General features: G+C 43.5%; 1 protein-coding gene across 3 annotated transcripts in view; it reads right to left on the bottom strand.

The window, feature by feature from the left end:
• LOC132833350 (chondroitin sulfate N-acetylgalactosaminyltransferase 1-like) overlaps positions 1 to 22,294 on the bottom strand; it is a 193,973-nt gene that overhangs the window by 25,202 nt on the left and 146,477 nt on the right. For all 3 annotated transcript variants that reach the window (XM_060851545.1, XM_060851542.1, XM_060851544.1), the window contains 2 exons: positions 2,360 to 2,461; positions 794 to 972 (listed from right to left, as the gene is read on the bottom strand). In XM_060851545.1, the coding sequence (XP_060707528.1) occupies positions 794 to 972; positions 2,360 to 2,461 (281 nt within the window). The remainder of the gene's footprint in view (positions 1 to 793; positions 973 to 2,359; positions 2,462 to 22,294) is intronic.

Raw genomic sequence — 22,294 nt, 5'->3', positions numbered from 1 at the left:
CATGAAGTTTTTTTCTGTACAATAAGGTTGTTTCGCGTGTGAACGGGTGACCCAAATCCACACCCATTCAACTCACGTCACTCAGATGTGACATGGCGGCAAGGCCCAGCACTGGCGAGCGTCAATTGTGCCTCAGGGTTCGTACTAGTCACACATGAGTCTGCTGTTCGGGAAGATTTTTTAGAATTTCACTGTGAAAGTATCATTTATTCTGAAATCCTAAAAGTTCTGAAATCTGAGAAACAACTGGCCCAAGGATTTCGAATAAAAGATTGTGTACCTGTACTAGCAAATGCTAAACACTTTTAGTCTTGCCCCCAATAGAAATTCAGCAGCAACTAATCTAAAGAGTTATCCATGTTCTATTTAAATAGGTCTGGTGGGGGTCCTGCCTACTAAAAGCATGTTCAGCTATGCACGTACACAATAGGGCATTAGGTTAATGTGCCAATTTGAAAGAACAGCAGTGCTATCAACTTCCAAAGCTACCTCCAGTGCTACTACTCCCACTCCACCGCCTACCTCCCCACCACACCCCAAATGCCCCACCAAATACCACACACACACACACACACAATGACATCTGCTCAGTCATGGAAATGTGCACACTTGAAGTGAAAGGCATTGTGAGCCTGAAGTGGCAACTTGTAGTGCCGACCATATGGATGTTATGGACTAAATTTTGTAGCCAGTGTCAGCCAGGAGGAGGTTGCTCAGCCCATCGATGATATGTGTGCATCTTTGGAAGAGTTGAGTTTTTTCTTTGCTTTTGGAAGTAATAATTAGCTAGTACCTGGCTGGGCATTCAATCTGCACGTGTTCAGGAACTCCGCAGTGAAGTATATATCGACGTCGCAAAAAAACAGCAGGACATTGCTCCCCTTCCAAGCCCGGGCACCAACATCCAATCCTTTCCCACGTGAGAAATCTTCCTTCAACAGAATGAAGGTGTAGTTCCTGTAATTTGCTTCCCTATAACAGAGAGATGAAGACGGGTGAAAATTTTACTTTAATTTCTTCCTGCAAATGTCCAGCGATTATCTTTCCTAAATAACAAGAGGATGCCATGAATTGCATTGTGTGGATCACTGGGCTACCTTCCAGAGAAGGTGGGACCTGTACAAGAAGGACAGGTTGCACCTAAATTGGAGGGGCACCAATATCCTGGCAGCGAGGTTTGATACTGCCACTCAGGAGGGTTTAAACTTGAGTGGTGGGGTCGGGGGGGGGGTACTGGAGCAGTAAGTACAGGGACTAAAGGAGAGCTTGAGACTTAGACAAATATAGCTAAGAGAAAGAGCAGTCAGGGAGATTGCAGAGCTAACGGAACTGGAGGCTTGGAATGTATTTACTTCAATACAAGATATATAACAGGTAAGACGGATGAATTTAGAGCCTGGATCAAAGCATGCAATTATAATGTTGCTTTTATCACAGAGACATGGTTGAAAGAGGGACAGATTGGTAGCTTAACGTTCCAGAATATTGATGTTTTAGACGAGACAGAGGAGGAAGCAAAAAGGAAATGGGGGAGTTGCATTTCCTGGTTAGGGAGCATAATACAGCTGTGTTGAGGGAAGGCACCACAGAGGGATCTCACTACGAGGCATAATGGATAGGCTCTGGAATAAAAAGGGCACAAACACAATGCGGAGACTGTACTACAGACTTCCCAGCTGCTATTGGGAGATAGAGAAAGAAATATGTAGTCAGATTTTGGAAATGACAGCATTGTTGTAGTGGGTGATTTTAACTTCCCCCATATTGACTGGGTGTCCCTTAGCGTGAGGAGTTTGGATGAGGAGCAGTTTGTTAGGTGTGTCCAAGCCAGTTGTTTGAAACAGTATGTGGATAGTCCAATAAGGGAGGGGGCCTGCCATTGGATGATCAAAGTTTCAGTGGGCAGTGGATTTTAGGGCAAGAGACCATAATTCCGTAATATGTCGGATATTTATGGCTAAGGCCAAGGGTGGACCAGGAGATGACCTTATTGAACGGTGATATAGATTCAGAGGGTCAAATGCCAATAGCTTACTCCTAAATTCCATCTTCTTACGTTTATAGAATTTCGTCTCTCCTATATACAGGAGTATTAAAATAACCTGGTCCAATTTGATTGCTGATAAAAATATATAGATTTTCTCCCTAATTTAGTCTAAACTCATTTGTTTCTATTCTCCTGAAGGTTATTTAGCTTTGCTGGATACAACTGTGCACAAGGGTCAGCCCAGCTCCTGTAGCTAACTAAAATGCCCACACTCCACATGTTCACACTCTACAGTTAACATTGCAGGGCTACCTAACTGATGTGTCAGAAGGATCACAAATAGTGCTTAACCCTCCCGTAGATCATGCTCACCTGGATATGTATTCAAGTATGGATTTTACTTCAGTCATTTGTTCTGTCCCAAAGTAGACCACAGTGAGGTGGACTCTGCCATCCAGACGTATACACACCTCCCTGTAAAACGTATACAGAAACAGACACTACCTTCAGCCCAACATACATATGATTTGACATCACCCTACCACATGTGAAGTACAAACAAAAAAAAAGCATCAAAAATTGTACACAAAAGAAAAATACCGCACTATGTGGAAATCTGAAATAGAAACAGAAAATTCTGGAATACTCAGAAGGTCAGGCAGTATCTGTGAATCAAAGTCAGAAGTCACACGAAACCAGGTTACAGTCTGTCAGGTTTATTTAAAAATCACAAGCTTTTGAAGCGTTGCTCCTTCCTCAGGTGAAGTTTGCTGTGATGTAAAACAGAGCTAATGTTTGGCACTTCATCAGAACAAACAATGATCTTCTCTTCACTTCGAAAAATCACATAACTCAACTGAAACTGAATGTAGCCCACAGATCAATTGGGACCTCTCACACCTGTGATTGACAAGGTTGTGTGTCCAAACCTTCATGGTTAAGCACACTCTTTTGAAGGAGTTGTTAAATTGTGGCCACATGCTCTGTTGGTTTGAGGTAAAAGATCCCACGGCACTCTTTGAAGCACATCAAGGAATCCTGTTCTGGTGTCCTAGCTAATAATTATCCCTCTCATCATCAAATCACCGGAACACGTTAGGCGGTCATTAGTACTTTGCCATCACATACTGAAAAGCACAGTCTGCTACATCTTCAACCTTACAACAGTGACAGTGTAGGTTAACATGTAGGCCCTGCCTCTCAACCCTGCCTGAGGTGCGGTGACCCTCAGGGTTCAACTCATCCGCAGTCCTCTCTCTCTCTCTCTCTCTCTCTCTAATGAGAGAGCAGCTCCATGATCATCTGGAACAAGGCGATTTGAGCTGCATTCCTTTGGCTATAAAGTGAATTGGGACACCGAGGGAAAAACTGGCACTATGTAAATGTGCATCATTCCTGCTGTCAGAAACTCCTGTCTAAAAGAACAATAGTTTTTAACACTTTAAACAATCCTCCAAATACTAACCACAATTCTAACCAATCAAATCATGTTTTAATTTGAAACCCGTTGTCTGTGAGATGCAGGGTCGGCGCCACATTCAGGACTGTTTGGCCCAATCATGGAAGGAAGAATTAGATTTTATTGTGACGCGTATTCAACTATAGGTAGCTCTCTTATAACATGCATGTCTTAAACGTGATTTGGCTGTGAATTGCGGGTAATTTTTATTTCATAAAGTGAACTCTGGTTCACTGTTATGCAATTCCATCCCTGGACACTAGGTGTTGCATGGGCGGAGCACTGGACTCCGCGTCTGCATCACATGATCACTTGGCTCGCGCGCTTTCTGGTGAAGAGCTTTGTGAAAGGTACAGTGCTGTAGTCAGTGATTTTAGTGTTAAAGTGTTACACTTACTGTACTATTTCATTACGATATGTGATTTAAGATTTACTTAGACTGTGCTAATGTTTGTGTTAGAAACGCTTTAGAGAACATCTCCGGGACACCCGCACTAATCAACCACACCGCCCTGTGGCCCAACATTTCAACTCCCTCTCCCACTCTGCTGAGGACATGGAGGTCCTGGGCCTCCTTCACCGCCGCTCCCCCACCACCCGATGCCTGGAGGAAGAACGCCTCATCTTCTGCCTCAGGGCCCTCCAACCCCAGGGCATCAATGTGGACTTCACCACTTTCCTCATTACCCCTCCCCCCACCTTACCCCAGTTCCAACCTTCCAGCTCAGCACTGTCCCCATGACCTGCCCTACCTGCCTATCTTCTTTCCCACCTATCTGCTCCACTCTCCCCTCTGACCTATCACCTCCATCCCCACCCACATTCACCTATTGTACCCTTTGCTACCTTCTCCTCAGCCTCAGCCCTACCCCCCGCCCATTTATCTCTTCACCCTGAGGCTCCCTGCCTTAATTCCTGATGAAGGGCTTTTGCCCGAAATGTTGATTTTCCTGCTCCTCGGATGCTGCCTGACCTGCTGTGCCTTTCCAGCACCACTCTAATCTAGACTCTGATTTCCAGCATCTGCAGTCCTCATTTTTGCCTAACTATCGTTTATACTCGAGTGATAGTCGATCTCATGCAAAAGTCGACCCCCTATCTTTAGCCAAATAACCCAGAATTTTCCATATATCTCATCTAAAAGTTGACCCTAGTTTTCACAGATAACAGATTAACGTTTATGAATCAGTGTGCTGGCCGTCACATCCCGCTCCGGTTTTCCAGTCTGCTGGTTGTCCCGCTCCACTCCCAGTTTCCAGTCCGCAGGTTGTTGTGTTCCGCTCCAGGTTTCCAGAATTACCATAATTCGTTGTTTGCTTTTTTTATTCGTTTATGAATCAATTGAGCTTCTGCTAATGATACGGTATGAATTTTGACAGGCAAAAGTAATACCCATGTAATAGTCGACACCATAAATTTAACCTTAAAAAGCAGTTAAAAACATGCGACTATTATACAACCATATACGGTACTATATTTGTCTTGATTTTTACTGGTTTTTTTTGGTGATTTGTCCCGAACTCTGTTTTTCCCATACGCCCCATTACTTATATTGCACCATTTTCTACAACATGGCGTCACATGGTAACGCAACTGCCAAGTTATAGGAGAACTACTGTACACAAGCACAGGAGTACATAAGTACAGTGAAAGTGTAAAATGTCACCACCCTTGGTGCCATCTTAGGTAAAAGGTAGAAAAATACAGAAACAAAGTTCAAAGTTAAACATTACAGTCCCTCTTAAGTAGAAAAATAAACAACAGTGAAAATTTCAACAGTTTTAAGTGCTTAGCCATACTGAGCTCTACACTCCCTACAAGAGTTCAATCTCATCTGCTTTGACCCGTTCCCCGAGAGAGCTCGGGCTGCCTGCTCTCACCGCAGATGACGGGGGAACTCCCTCTCCGCCATGTTGGGATCACTCTTCCCACAATGGGCTCAATCTCCAATCACCAAAGCCCCCACTCTGGGCCCCCAGCCACTGCCTCGCTCTGGACTCGCCGAAGCTGCGATGTCACCACCACCACTGCCTCCCCAACTGAGCTCTCTCCAGAAGGTATGTCGACAAAAAGCAAGCTTAAAAAAACTCCAAAACAAAGCGAGAAACGAGAAAAGAAGAAGAAAAAGAAAAGCAGACGGAGTGGACGAGCCTACACCGCCGCCATCTTTGGGGGAGGGAGAGAGATTCTGTACAAGTCTGAAGACTTCTCAACCACTTTCATTATGAAGTAAAATCCACTTTGTGAAAGTGGAAAAAGTATTCAGCCACAATGAAACTCACGGTTGGCCATGTCAACTTAAAAACAAATTCATGCATAGGATGTGGGCCTTGCTGGCTGGGCCAACATTTCTTTCCCATCCCTAACTGACCTTGAGAAGGTGGTGGTGAACTACCTTCTTGAACCACTGCAGGCCTCAGGACGTAGGGGCCATCCAGAGTGCTGTCAGCAATGGAGTTCCAGGATTCTAGGTGAAGCAACCATGACATAGTTTCAAGTCAGGATGGAGTGTGACCTGGAAGGGAACCTGCCTGTGCTAGTGTTATCTTGCATCAGCTGCAGCCAACTGCTGGGTGGTAGGGACTGCAGAACTGGAGGGTTCTGGCAAAGGAGTCTTCAGCGATGTTGCAGTGTATCCCGTAGACAGTACAGTAGACATTGCTGCCTTTGTGTCAGCGGTGGAAGGAGTCAACATTGAGGATGATGTCAAGATTCTAGAGTATTGTTGGAGCAACACTCATCTGGGAAAATTCCACCAGGGTCCCAACTTGTGTCTTGTGGGTAAGCTTTGGGGAGTCAGGTGGTGATTCTCAGCCCCTGAAATGCTCACGCAGCCACAGTATTTATGTGGGTGGTATAATTCATGTTCTGATGCAATATATTTCAAAATGTGCTCTGAAGAATTCACATCACAGGTACAGATAGTCATTTATCTGATGGGGTAGAGGGGAAAATATTCAGTTGGTCAAGGCGTTACTAATAGAGTTGAATGATTGATCCTAGGATGTGAGTGTTACGTATGGAGAAAGATTGACTGCAAAAGGGATAATGATAGATCTGTTTAAAATGACAACAGGTTGGATAAATTGAATCCAAATGGATTGATGTGCCACATACAGAATTTACAAAGCACAAGGCGTCACATTTATAAATTAAGAGAATAAAAGAGCACATGAAATGCAAAAGGAATTCCTTAATACTAAAGGGGTTTTAAATATGTTAGCTGATCAGTGACACTCGTACTAGATTTAAAAAGGTACCAAAATGGGCTTCAATAAATAGCAAGACAGCTAGAAAGAAAAAAAGGTTCTCCAGTGATAACTGGGACTAAACATGTCACCATGGGAACAGCATGGACAGGTGAGCTAGATGGGCCAAAAGGTTTTACCCGACACTGTAGGACTCTGTCAGAAGATCCAAGTTTGGAAAAGAAAATGATTGACCATCTGTCAGTGGACGAAAGAAAAGGGACAAGTGATTGGTTGTTTGTCTACATCTTTCATCTGCACCATAATCTGGGGGATGAGTGAACTGCTTCATAAAATGTTGATCTGCCTTTTGCATCTACCGCAACAGGCTATGCATTCCTATCATTTTAAAGTTTAATATTCAAGTGACTCAGCTGCCACCACGATGCCTCAAAATCTTTCATTGTTAATCCAAAATAAACAAGAAATCAAATATAATTTGAAACTAAGGGAAAAAAAACAGTAATCAGATCCACTAGAAATACCAGCATAGAAAGTTTCCAGTGAAATAACCTTTATAATGTAGTAACAAATGGCTGCCACATGGAATTATGATACATGCCAAAAGAGTCAGAAAAGAACAGGGAAATATTGACTTTGAAAACAGGTCGCATACTATGTACAGCACAGAAACAGCCCATTCCATTAACTAGTCCTTGCTGGTGTTTGTTCCTTTTGAGCCTCATAACACCCTAGGTCATCTAACCTTATTAGCATATGCCTTCTCCCTCCTGTGTTTACCAACTTCTTCTTCAATGCAATTATGCTATGCTATTCTGCTTAACTACAATCAAGTGTGTTATCAAGTTCCACATTCTCACCACTGTCAGGGTGTCAAATTATGGAAGAGAAAAACTCTTCAGGTCGTATCACGTAAAAGCAAACTGAAGGTATGAAGGCTGACACACGATATCTGTTGTAATCAGTCTCAGTTTCCCTTCAATCAAGTTATTAGAGTCATAGAATCTTACAGCACAGAAACAGACCCTTCAGTCCAACTAGCTCACGCCAACCATAATCCCAAACTAAACTAGTCCCACCTGCCTTCGCTTGACCATACCCCTCCAAACATTTCTTCCTCATGTACTTATCCAAATGTCTTTTAAAGGTTGTAATTGTACCTGAGTCCACCACTTCTTTTGGAAGTTCATTCCACACATGAACCATTCCACACACGAACTATAAAAAAATTGCCTGTAATATCCTTTTTAAAACTTTCTCCTCTCACCTTAAAAATGTGCCCTCTAGTTTTGAACTCCCCCATCAGAGGGAAAAGACACCTAGCATTCACCTTATCTATACCACTCGTGATTTTAAACAGGAAATGTTGCTAAACAAGTTCTTCAGTTACAGCACAGGCACTGATGGGTATCAAACTAACCTTTGAATATACTGTTACTGTCACAATACCATAAGTGTTCCTTGGTTACTAACGTTTGTTTATTTTCTAAATTAGTTCCATGGCATAATTAGCAGAGAACTAATCCGACAACTTCAAAGGAAATCTCCCCCATGTCACCAAGATCTAGGAGAATGAGGAATGATAAGGAAAAGATTGCATATGTGAGGAAGAGATTGAGAAAATATTGTTGAAATGAAAGGCGTGTGTTATGCACTCATCAGGACAAATGCAAGAACGCCAAATATCGAGTAATTACAATAATTTGTATTTCATGATCAAAAACAGAAATTGCTGGAAGCTCAGAAGGTCTGGAAGCATCTAGAATCCTAGAGTTATAGAGGTTTACGGCTCAACTTGTCCATGTCACCTGGTTTGCACAATTTAAACTCATCCCATTTGCCTGCGTTTGGTTCATATCCTTCTGTGGAACGCTGTGCTTTTTCTAGCCCCACACTTTATTAATTCTGACTTTCCAGCATCTGCAGTCCTCACTATCTCTATATCCTTCCATACCTATCCCATCCATGTATCTGTCTAAATGTTTCTTAAATGATTAAATTGTACTAATTTCCACCACTACCTTTAGCAGCCCATTCCAGACACTCATCACGAACTGTGTGAAAATACTGCACTTCTGGACTCTTTTGCATCCCTCCCCTCTCACCATAAACCTACGCCCTCTAGTCTTAGACTCCCCTGACATGGGGAAAAGCTGTCCACTATCCACCTTATCAATGTCTCTCATGATTTTATATAGCTCTGCAAGGTCACCCCTCGGTTTCCTACGCTCCAGTGAAAGAAATCAGCGTTAACGTTTAGGGTTGAGTGACCTTTTCTGCTTATATACTTCATGAACAAGGTGCTGATTAGTTGGCCAATGTGTTGCTACGGAGAAAAGAACGACAGAATTAAAGCGACTCCACCACCCAGTTCACCAAGTTCTTGGGCTTATCATAAAAGGTCCAGAGTTTGAGCATATTCCTACTGTTAGAGGGAGAAAAAAAATGAGAGGGGTAAGAGAATGAAACAGACTGAGAAGTGGGAGGAAAGAAAATATGGGAAATAGTATTTCTGTCTCTAGTGAATGGCAGCTTCCTATCCAAAGAAAGTTAACCATGACACAAAATATTACACAAGTCTTCAAACAGGGGAAAAAAAGCACCCTCAAATTCAGTAGCAATTTGCTGCTTACAGATAGGTACTCAAATAAAAATCAACTCAGACACCGAAAAAAACCACAGTAAATTTTACAAAATTTTACATTATTTTAATCTACGTCTCTCTCGAAGGCTCTGACTCTTTGCTGGAGTATTGCCAAATGAAACAGTAAATTATGAGTTTGCATAAACTTAGCTTGGACATCCCTAAATTTAGGAGATTGATGAGGGATCTCATTGAATTGCTTAAAACAACGAAAGAGGAGGGAGATCAGAACAACGGGTCACAATTCTGAAATTAGCCTCCGGTGAACTACAGGGGAAATGAGGAAGCATTCTCTTACGCACACAACAGTCTGGAATTACCCAAATTCTTTTTAGCAAAAGCTATGGACAACAGAGTCAGGTGAAACTTTTAAGGCTGAAATCGATAGAAATTTATTGAGAGAGGACTCTTGTGGCATAGTGGTTGTGAGTCAGGAGACCGGGTTCAAGTCCCACCTGCTCCAGAGATGTGTAATAACATCTCTGGACAGATTAAAAATATCTTGAAATTTATGGGGAGGCATTCTTCCAGTGCAGTAATAATATCCCAACCTCTGGACCAGAAGGCCTGGGTTCAAGTCCCACCTAATTCCAAACGTGTGTCATAACATTGCTGAACAGATTGATTAAGAGTACCTCAGAATTTGTGATTTGATTTGGTTTGATTTATTACTGTCACACATACCAAGATACAGTGAAAAGTATTGTTTTGCGTGCTATCCAGACAAATCATACTTTACACTGGTGCGGCACAGTGTCTCAGTGGTTAGCACTGCTGCCTCACAGTGCCAGGGACCCAGGTTCGATTCCAGCCTTGGGTGACTGTCTGGGTGCAGTTTGCACATTCTCCCAGTGTCTGTGTGGGTTTCCTCCCACAGTCCAAAGATGTGTAGGTGTGGTGAATTGGCCAAAGGTCCTTTGGCACTGTACCGCCCCAGAGGGAAATGAGTCTGGGTGGGTTTCTCTTCGAAGGGTCAGTGTGGACTCCAAGTAATAAATCATTGCTGTAAACAATGGCATCTTTCAAGAGCTGTGGTGAACCTTCAAGAACAATGGAGTCTTATCCTAAGTGAAGGTCATTTATTGTGAGAGATCGGGTATTATAGTGAGTCATAGTGGGTTATCAAGAGGGATGGAGAGTTATGGTGCATGTTGATGAATTACTGAAAGGGAAGGAGTGTTATGCTGAGTGATGATGGATTATCGAGATGGAAGAGTGTTTTGTGAGCGATGCTAGGTTATCGTGAGCAGAATGGTCAGAGCTGGGACTAATCACATCTTCCCCAGAGACAAATTTTGCCACAGGTCAAAAGGTAAGAGTTAGTAGTAGTTCCCTCCATAACACCAGGAAACTGAGACCAAACATAGGATCCAATGCCATTGGTCGAGCGATGAAAACAAAGATGTTCTCATTAGTTAAGCTATTATTCCTGTTTTCTCGAGGGATTTATAAAACATGATGAAAATCTGATTTATTTTCACTGCTGGATACAAAATTTAACACAAGATAAAATATCTTGCTGCAACTGGTGTCATTTATAGACACAGTGGGACAGTTAGCTGTGTTATAGATTGGTCACATGTCACATTTATGAGCAAAATGTCCTCACAGGGATCTAATTCCTTCACACAAGGAAATAAATACATTGCATTTACATTGTGCCTTCAATCACCTCAGGATATCCCAGCGCACTTTACAGCCATCGAAATATTTTTAAACATGCTCATTGTTGCAATGAGGAATTGCAACAGTCAATTAATGCACAGCAAAATCTCGACCAATGGCAATGTAATCATCATTACATAATTTTGTCTGGTTGCTATTTTGGGGCTTGAGGTTGCAACCTTTCAATAAAGAAGCAAGGGTGTACTAAAATTGAACCACAAATATTCTATAAGAGCTAAAATGGCAAGTGCTTTTCAGGTGATAAGAAGCTTTTGGGAGCTTAATTTGAGAGTAGAGTGACAAAAGGAGACTGAAACAGCTTTGCTTCCATTGTGCACATTTCATACCACATTTTGCCTCAGTGACAGGTGATCTTTATATCCCTCGTGATGAATGCTGGGTTGGAAGGTGGAGATCAGTGGCCTGTAAATCATGACCTTGGTCGCAAATTGTAGGCTGACGGATGAATCCTGGTCAAGCCTGACAGCAGCACATTTCTCTTGGCCTGTCACTCCAACCTTTATCAGTCAGCATCAGTGACCATAGATCACTCCCCGGCCAAATAAGGTTCAAGCTTCCAATTTTGCCTTTGACCATCTTTGAAAAGAAAGAAATGACACTGAGTGGTCTGCCGGATGTCTGCAAGTAATTAAAATTAAATAATCAACAGAAATCTTCTTAACCCTCTGAATACTGATGGGGTGATTGTGCTAAGTTAGAAACTACTGCAGTAGTTGCTTGAGTTCAACATTACAAAATGAAATGATCAGGGTCCAAATTAAAGAGTCATACAATCATAGAGATGTACAGCATGGAAACAGACCCTTAGGTCCAACCTGTCTATGCCAACCAGATATCCCAACCCAATCTAGTCTCATCTGCCAGCACCCGGTCCATGTCCCTCCAAACCTTTTTATTCATATACCCATCCAAATGCCTTTTAAATGTTGCAATTGTGTCAGCCTCCACCACATCCTCTGGCAGCTCATTCCATACACGTACCACCCTCTGCGTGAAAAGATTGCCCCTTAGGTCTCTTTTATATCTTTCCCCTCTCACCCTAAACCTATGTCCTCTAGTTCTCGACTCCCCGACCCCAGGGAAAAACCTTTGTCTATTTATCTTATTCTTGCCCCTCACAATTTTGTAAAGCTCTATAAGTTCACCCCTCAGCCTCCGACGCTCCAGGGAAAACAGCCCCAGCCTGTTCAGCCTCTCCCAATAGCTCAAATCCTCCAACCCTGGCAACATCCTTGTAAATCTTTTCTGAACCCTTTCAAGTTTCACAACCTCTTTCCGATAGGAAGGCGACCAGAATTGCACGCAATATTCCAACAGTGGCCTAACCAATGTCCTGTACAGCCGCAACACCACCTCCCTACTCCTGTACTCAATACTCTGACCAATGAAGGAAAGCATACCAAACGCCTTCTTCACTATCCTATCTACATGCGAATCCACTTTCAAGGAGCTATGAACCTGGACTCCAAGGTCTCTTTGTTCAGCAACACTCCCTAGGACCTTACCATTAAGTGTACCAGTCCTGCTAAGATTTGCTTTCTCCAAATGCAGCACCTCGCATTTATCTGAATTAAACTCCATCTGCCACTTCTCAGCCCATTGGTCCATCTGGTCCAGATCCTGTTGTAATCTGAGGTACCCCCTTCGCTGTCCACTACACCTCCAATTTGTGCCGGAAGACTGGAGGTTGGCAAACATGGTGCCACTATTTAAGAAGGGCGGTAAAGACAAGCCAGGCAACTATAAACCAGTGAGCCTGACCTCAGTGGTGGGCAAGTTGTTGGAGGGAATCCTGAGGGACAGGATGTACATGTATTTGGAAAGGCAAGGACTGATTAGGGATAGTCAACATGGCTTTGTGCATGGGAAATCATGTCTCACAAACTTGATTGAGTTTTTTGAAGAATTAACAAAGTAGATTGATGAGGGCAGAGCAGTAGATGTGATCTATATGGACTTCAGTAAGGCGTTCGACAAGGTTCCCCATGGGAGATTGATTAGCAAGGTTAGATCTCATGGAATACAGGGAGAACTAGCCATTTGGATACAGAACTGGCTCTAAGGTAGAAGACAGAGGGTGGTGGTGGAGGGGTGTTTTTCAGACTGGAGGCCGGTGACCAGTGGAGTGCCACAAGGATCGGTGCTGGGTCCTCTACTTTTTGTCATTTACATAAATGATTTGAATGCAAGCATAAGACGTACAGTTAGTAAATTTGCAGATGACACCAAATACAGCTGAGCTGCTGGCGTGGATTGGTACTTCATTGTTTTAAAAAGACAAGCTCCTTTACTCTTTCTTTGAGACAATAATTTGATGACAATGTCATTTGACCTTTTCTTTGACACGACTACACAATCCATAACAGTGGCTATTTTCTTATAAAACGAGAAATCAGTGAAGCATCCCCTTTGTAAAAGAAACAAATTTCGACACAAGATGGAATATTTTGGGGTTTGCAAATCTTCAGCAGCTCAAATGAAACTGGATAGTCTAGTGTGGTTTTGGGGAGACTCCACAGCTGTGTGAAGCATAGTTCCCAACAGTCCGCTTAAATAGGATATCCACGTTACATCAGAGTGGATACAGCTGTTGGAGTCATGACATGTTGTTATAATTAGTGCAAACCCTAGTTCTCCAACTGTATGCTGACTAGCAGATGGTTTGCTGGATGAGGTCATTGTGTAGGTCTGCTTGATCTGCAGCTCTAACATTTAGATTGAACACCGAGAGAATGGATGACCATTACACTATAATTTGGGTCAAATACTCAGCTCCACGTATGGAGCTCGACATGTGATTTACAAACTGGCTACTTGCCTGAAGCAACATAGTTCTCATCTTCACTTCCAGCTCCCTCTCAGGTATCGCCCCTTCGCCTGTGCACCTCAAATTCTGTCTCTTGCATGTCACAGATTTTGATCACTTCCAACTTTGATGACCATTCCTTCAGCCATCTCCCAATACCATGAAATTTCCTCCCTCAACCTCTTTGCCTCTCCCTTAAGATGCTCTTTAAAAAACTTCCTTTGTTAACTAAGCTATTGATCATCTGTCTTAATGAGCCATTACAAGCCTGTGTTAAATTTTCTCTCATAACTTCCCTGTGATGTACTTTGGAACATCCTTCCCTCTTAAAAAATGTGTTGCATAAATTCAAGCTGTTGTTGCCAATCTCAGGGGCATTAGGCGAACTTAAGTTGAAATCAATGAGTGAGGAGAGGTTACAGGCTGGGATTGCTGTGCTTGTTAGCAGTCCTGTGATTGTCTCTGCAATTGTATGCATGGTTTCACTTGACGAGTGGATTTGTCAGATTTTCAATGATGAAAGAGCATTCTGGGACATACTGCTAACTCTTGGTGTAAATACCTAGCAGCATTAGTTAATAGTAAAATAAATTTGTTTTTATATCTCAGTGTTCTTTGTAATTCTTCCGTGGTTTTTCAATTCAAAGCCTCACAGTCTCCTCAGCTTGTTAAATATTGCCTCGTCTTCAATCACTGCACACTCCAGATGGCCAAAATGGATCCGCCCATAATGCCCTGTTTTCTCAACTCCAAAAAGGCCAATACTCCAAAGAAAAAACTTAAAATGCACTTTGATTCTTTTCTTGAAAACATCTAGCACGGATATTAATGACAGAAATGAGTTGGCGAAGAATGGTGATGCAATGGATGGCATTCCTGTTTCTGAGCCATAAGGTTGGGATATAGGCCTCTCACCAGGACTTTATGCTCAAGGATAGCCCAGCCAAAGAGGTTCAGTATCAACAGGCAAATCCTTCCAACACATGTGAATGTGAGACAATAAGAGTGAGAGTGTGTTCTGGTCAGTGAAAATGTTGGAAAATATCAGTATCATTAGCTCTAGGCTACAACATACGTGTTGGTTGTCAAAGCAACTCTGATTCCTCATTTTGGGGGTGGGATGACCAATGCGGGTCAGACTGGTGCCAATAGTATCGGATTCGAACTCTGTTCCGGCCTGGGACACCCATCCTTCCCTACCCGCAGTGGAGGTTGCCATGATGCTGATCCTGTTTAGGTTTTGGGTGGAAGACTTGAAGGGCGGCACGGTGGCACAGTGGTTAGCACTGCTGCCTCACAGCGCCAGGGACCTGGGTTCAATTCCTGCCTCAGGCGACTGACTGTGTGGAGTTTGCACGTTCTCCCCGTGTCTGCGTGGGTTTCCTCCGGGTGCTCCGGTTTCCTCCCACAGTCCAAAGATGTGCGGGTCAGGTGAATTGACCATGCTAAATTGCCCATAGTGTTAGGTAAGGGGTATATGTAGGGGTATGGGTGGGTTGCGCTTCGGCGGGTCGGTGTGGACTTGTTGGGCCGAAGGGCCTGTTTCCACACTGTAAGTCTAATCTAATCTAATCTAAACAAGGAGTGTCCAAACCAGTAACAACATGCCCATCAAGTTTCGTCACAGTTTGAGTCACTGTATCTTAATGATGCGGTAGAAGAGAAGGGAACTAAAAGAAAGCAAACCATGCATGCCAATCCCTCTGTCATATATGACTTCCTGCCCTGTGCCTGAAGATCGATGGGTCAAGTATCAGTCCAATCAGTCACACAAAAACCCAGGGCAGAAACCTTGAGAGAATATCATATTGAAATTGTGGGATAGCTAAGAATGATGAGTGCTATAAGCCAACAGCTGCTTTAGTATGAAAGTAAAATCCTGTTTACCTTCGATATAAACTTTCAAGAAATAAGCAGCATGTTACCAGAAATTAGGTGAAAAGGTTTAATTTTTTTAAAAAGATATTTCTGGTGCTTAGTAGCAGATATTCAAGATTGATGGATAAGATTCTGATACAAAACATTTAGGACTTTAATTTGTAAAATTCATCATTAACACTTTGCAGTGATGGGATCAGAAAGAGATAGAAAGTACTAGCTAATCTCTGGCCCCAATTTATGATGAAATAAACAACATTGCATTTCCAAATTTGGGGAGACATCAGCTATTATTATTAATCGTTCATTATAAAAAGCATCCTCATTTTGTGAATGAAGAAATTCATGAATGACCATGGAAAGGAAAACAATTGAGGCAACGAATAAGTTCAGGATACAGATCACAATGCACAAAATCTATTAATGGCAATCTCTAGGACAGTATAACAACATGGCTACCCATTACTGGGGGAACAAAGAGTGTACAGAATCCAAAAGTGGGCAAAAAGGCTATAGTGAGGTTTTACCCCATGTCTGTTGGTTGCAGTGCAGGCAATTTTCAAACATTGTACTCATATAAATGATCGTAGATGGTGCAAAACTATTAAGTAGTTGCATATCTGACCAAGGGTGCAAATTGTCGGGCGGTAGCACAAAGTGATGTTAGTCAGCACTAAAAGGGAGAAGTAAACTGACTGAAGCCACATGCCAAAAGCATCAAAGATGACAGTGTGTTCAAAGTTAATCCTTCTTCTGTAAATATTGTTCATATTTTTCCCTCTCTATCCATAACCAGCAACCACCCTGTTTATGTTTACCTTGCCTTCAAGAGAATCCATCTTTCAGAACTCCATATGTTATCTGTATACAATGCTGTGATTTTGCCTGGAAATTAGCTTGCTGTGGGACTACAAGCTGTCCACACAATAACTAGGTAGTTTGTTGTCATGCCTGGTTATGTATTAACAGATTTAAATACATGAACCCTGGCAGTTAATCAAACCCTGGTGAACAACTGATTATTCTAGCAATATAATTAGCGTGACACAGCGCTCACCACAATTGGTGCCTTTCTCCTCTCACCCAGCCATGGCGAGTGGCACAAGACCAAGAGTTTGAGAGAAGGGTGAATCTTAATGAAGAACAAACACCTTCGTTCGATTTTGGGGAAACACTGCGTGGCCTACAGTCAGGGCAGGAGCACGGACAATAAAAATGTCTCCGCTTTGGAGATGAGTCAACTGAGTACAAAACAAAAATTGCTGGAAAATCTCAGTCGGTCTGGCAGTATTTGTGGAGAGAAATCAGAGTTACAGTAAACAGGGTCTGAGGATGTATAGTCAAGCTAGCTGTTGGAGTCAATGTTGAGTCAATTGAGTATTTTGATGTTGTACAAGAAGTAGTCATAATGAAATGTCTGATTGCCTGTGTGCACAGGTTGGAGCCCATCCTTTCCAGGAATGGAGGCTGTGGTCAACATCATCAGAACGCATGGGACCAACCAGGATATAGTGAGTGATGACCGATGCCTCAGTTTCCACCACAGCACATGGTGAAGTCACTCAATATCTGTGTACAGTGAAGGAACTTTAGACTGTGCTCAACTTACTGCCATGGTAGTTCAGCAGACTGTCTGTGATAGGGTTACGGTTATGTTAACCCTAACCCTATTGTGGCTGTGGATACCAGTGTTTAAAGGAGCTTACAGGATGTTACAGCTGTCCAGAAATCTCTCCCAGCAAACAGCTCAGATCGTTGAGGTGGGGCTCCCAGCCTTTAGAGGGCATGACCTGAATGGCCTCTTGGAGGATGATAGAATTCTTTCCTTTCATTTCAAAAATATACTTTATTCATAAAAAATATCTTTCTATATGTACAGAATCACTAACACAGTTGGTTCTGTACAGCAGCATTTCGAGAAACAAAGATTGGAGTTTGACTCTATCCAGCAAACAACCCCAAGGCATTTGTTACTTGGACAAGATTATACTTACACACATTTGAGGCACCAGGAAGGTCTGATAACTGAACAGAGCCCCATTTGACTTCAGCAGAAAGATCTCAGACCGTGCTCTTTCCCCACTGTGCCTCAGTGGCAGCTGCACCAAGCTTTAGTGCATCCCTCAGCATATAGTCCTGGACCTTGGAATGTGCTAATCCGCAACACTCAGTTGGGGTCAACTCCCTGCTCTGGAAGACCAACACATTTTAGGCAGACCAAAGAGCGTCTTTCAACAAGTTGATGGTCCTTCAGTTTCCGCCAATGTCAGTCTTGGTGTGCGTCACGCTTCACAAAGCTGCTCGGGAAGACCCTCGACAAAAACCACTGCACCTCCCTCCAGACTTCCTTTGCAAAGACTCATTCCAGCAGGAGATGTGTGACGGTGTCTGTCCTGTAGTAACCACCTCAAAGGCAGCATGCAGTCGCAGACACGGACTGGGCATACATGAAGGATCTCACAGGTAGTGCCCTTCTCACCACCAGCCAAGTAATGTCTTGGTGCTTGTTGGAAAGTTCTGGTGATGGGGCATTCAGCCAAGTAACTTTGACAGCCTGTTCAGGGAACAATCTGATAGGATGCACCCTCTCCTTTTCCCACAGTGTCTCAAGGATGCTAAGTGCTGACCACTTCCTGATGGACTTTTGGTCCAAGGTATTTTCTTCACAAATTTTTCCACAAAAGACAGACTTTACAGAACGGCCCAACTACTTGGAGTGTTCTGCAACAGTGAGGCCAGGCCCACCCTTCACAACACGGTAGACAGGTAAAACCTCATTACGGAGTGACACTTGGTGGTTGCATACTGAGAGTCTACACACAGTTTGATGCAGGCGCACATGAAGGTGGCTGTCAGGATGTGGGCAGTGTTGGGTATGTTCCTCCTCCCCAGTTATCCAGAGTTTTGTACATGGTGTCCCTGTAGACATGGTCCATGTCAGACCTCCCGATGAAGTGGAAAATGGTGTGGGTGACTGGGAATGGACCAGACTTGCACTAAGTACAACAGAGAGTGCCTCACACCTGATGACCAGGTTTTTACCTGAAATAGAGAGGGAACGGTGCTCCCAAAAGCCTAGCTTCTGCCTCACCTGGGTGATATGCTCCTCCCAAGTTCACCTGCATACCCCAGACCCTTTAAACCATATTCCCAGCACCTTCAGGTAATCTGTCCTGGCAGTGAAGCAGGTTACGGATCAGTTAGCCCAGTTCCCAAAGAACATGGTCTCAGTCTTGCCTTGGTTTACCTTGGCTCCCAAGGCCAGTTCAAACTGGTCACTGACGCTCAATAGTCTATGCACTGACAGCGGATCAGAGCAGAAAACATTGTCCATGTACAGGAGGCTTTAACCTACAGGTCTCTGCTGCCTGAAGTAGTCACCCCTCTCAGGCTCACATCCTTCCTAATGGACTTGGAAAAAGATTTTATACAACACACACACACAAGGCAGGAGAGAGTGGGCAGCCCTGCCTGACTCCAAATGTGATTGGGAAGCTTTCTGATTCCCACCCATTGATTGAGATTGCACTAACAATGTTGGTGTAGAGCAGTCGGATCCAACTGCAGACTCCCTCCCCAAAGCCCATGTTGGAGGTCACGTCGCACAGATAGGTATGCAATATCCTAGTCCAGGCTGATGAAGCAGGCATTCACATCCCCTGTCCTGCACGAAGGCGATCGTATCGCTGAGGAGCGTGAGGCTCTAGAGATCATCCTGCCTAGTACAGCTTAGGTTTTGGTTGGAGTGAATCACCAATCCCAGAGCAGACCTGGCAAAGACCTTAGACAGGAGTTTGTAACATACATTCAGCAGTGAAATTAGCTGCCAATTTCTAATTTCCTCCCTTTCCCCTTGTAAATGAGGGTGATAATACCGTTCCTCATGGATTCGCACATGCTCCCTGATAGAAGCATACTGCTGTACACCTCCAGCAGGTCCTGGCCATTCAAAACACACAGAGGATGATAGAATCCTTCTTGGTGTTGGATGGGTGTTTGGCCATGAAGTACAGAGTATCGAGCTCCCACATGGCTGTATTGGCACCAAATCAGAAGCACACTGACTAAGGTCACAATCTGCCAAATATTCATTGTGCATGGGCCAACACTCAGACCAAAGTGGCATCCCCAGCAAGGAACACATGACCAATCTTGAAGGCTTCCTGTAGCGCCCAATAAAAAGGCACCACACATTGAAATTGCGTAGCTTTAGTCTATTAGCCCAAGTCTCCCATTCTGAAGGGTGGAAGACTGACTCCTCGGGCACTGCATCATTCCAACTCTAATGTCTCGACAAATCAGCTCTGTCAGTTTAAGCCACGTCAGTATGCAAGTCTATGAAAAGGCAGTCATTTTCATGCTGACAGAAAAGGAAACAGCACAATGTACTTGAATGGAGATCCAAGAGTTATGAAGAGACAGAGAGACAGAGTGCATTGGCAGCTTTATGATGAGGTTTGGAGTGTGTACGTACACATCTAGTCAGGAGCTGATCCTTGGTTTTCAGACAGCATAGCATGTCAAGGCTACATGAGCATCTGGAGTTAATTTAGCCCAAGTGCACTTTTAATCTTCTATTACTTTTCCCTTGAACAGCTGAACAGCTAAAGGACTGTCAACTCCTCCACTGAAGGAGCCACAATCATCAAGACATTGTTTATATTCCTGCCTGACTAAGCAAAAAAGCATAGAACAAAAATATTCAGCCATCTTTGTGTGGGTAGACTCAGCTAAACTGTTGACACTGGGCTCAAATTTCAGGCATTTACAAAGAATGGTGGGACATTGTAATCACAGTCTTAGATTAGATTAGATTAGATTTACAGTGTGGAAACAGGCCCTTCGGCCCAACAAGTCCACACCGACCCGCCGAAGCGCAACCCACCCATACCCCCACATTTACCCCCCACCTAACACTACGGGCAATTTAGCTTGGCCAATTCACCTGACCCGCACATCTTTGGACTGTGGGAGGAAACCGGAGCACCCGGAGGAAACCCACGCAGACACGGGGAGAACGTGCAAACTCCACACAGTCAGTCGCCTGAGTCGGGAATTGAACCCGGGTCTACAGGCGCTGTGAGGCAGCAGTGCTAACCACTGTGCCACCGTGCCACCCTCCGGATGCCTATAGAAGTTCAGCACTATTTTTAAGGTTTGATTTCTAATCTTTATCTGAATGTAAGACTGATAGGATAAATGAGGGTTACGCGTCAACATGTTTAATATCCACCTGGGGTGGACATTGGCTTGGACTGCAACTGAAAGCTTAAAGGTTGATTTCTTCAAGGTTAATAAAAGATATGATTGAAAAATCTATGCACTAGCTCAAGTTTAATTCCATTAAATAAATGTCTATTTTAGATTTTGCTCCTTGTGATTAGGGCATTATCACGTTGGGATGGTGATATGGTCACACATCTGCTTTCTGTACACCACAGCAGGGAATGGGTCTTGTTTGTAGTACAGTTTAGTTCCTGATCCAAGCCAGGGCAAACAAAAGGTGAAAGTTTGCATTATGTACTGCTTGAGGAAGAGGCAAATGCAAAGGAAGGGTATTCAAAGGAGCTCTTTGGTGCCTCCTGTTGGCCAGTAAGAGCTTGCAGGTACATTCGAACGCATTGTGCCACTGCAAACGAATGAAGAAATGTGCAGAGAAGCGAGGGAAAAGATGACCCAAGGTAATGTGAAGGGAGGAGAATGTTGAAGCCATCCTATTTATTGACAGGGTTTAGTGACATCATTAATTGTCATTGCCCTGTAGTGTCCAGGAGTGTGCAGGTTAGATGGAGTAGTCGTAATAAATGCAGGGTCACGGGGATAGGGTAGAGGGCAAGGGAGGGGATGCTCTTCTTGAGGGTAAGTGCAGATTCGATAGGCCAAACGATTCCTTTATTCATTCTTTTATTGGGAAGGTGGGGCAGACACACACGCACACACACACACACACACACACACACTCAGGAAAGGCCACTGAGGTATATGATTACTCCACCTTTGCCACCATCAGAGGGCGAGACTGGTCTAGGGCACAAAGTAGACTGGGGTTGATCAGAAACGTAACCTCAACTCCCTTAACCTCTCTGTTTTACAGAGCCATATTAGTTGGCTGGAGAGGAGTAGCAGGATTATGAGGAATAAGGGGTATGAGGAGCTTTGGAGGTGTGGTCAGTGGATATGCAAACATCCCTGACTAGTGCATCATACTCCAATGCAGCACACAATGAATTGATGCCCTGCTGGTGGCCCTGACTACGTGAATCAATTCTCTTTGTTTTATATCAAGATTAATGTGTGGGCTCCAGACTCAACCAAGTCTTGAGATGTGACAGAAAGACATAGCTTTGAACGAACCATAATTAGAAACTTCACGATTAGGGTAAAGGGTAGGAACACAAACACAAAAACATATTGGTTCTTCAATAGCAAAAGGGCCATAGCAAAACTTAATGTCCCTATTCAAAGTTAGACCACTCTGCAGCTTAACACAGCTGGCTGTTACATCTATTGATTGGGTATTGACAAGCACTTACGGTTTGAGAAGAAAGATCAGTTTCTTTAGCTTCTTGTTAATTCAACCACAGCTAACATGCAATGGTTGTTTGTTAATGGTGCCAAGCACTGA

Source organism: Hemiscyllium ocellatum, chromosome 36 (genome assembly GCF_020745735.1).
Source record: "Hemiscyllium ocellatum isolate sHemOce1 chromosome 36, sHemOce1.pat.X.cur, whole genome shotgun sequence".
Lineage (NCBI taxonomy): Eukaryota > Metazoa > Chordata > Chondrichthyes > Orectolobiformes > Hemiscylliidae > Hemiscyllium > Hemiscyllium ocellatum.
This window is presented reverse-complemented; position numbering and strand designations above follow the sequence as displayed.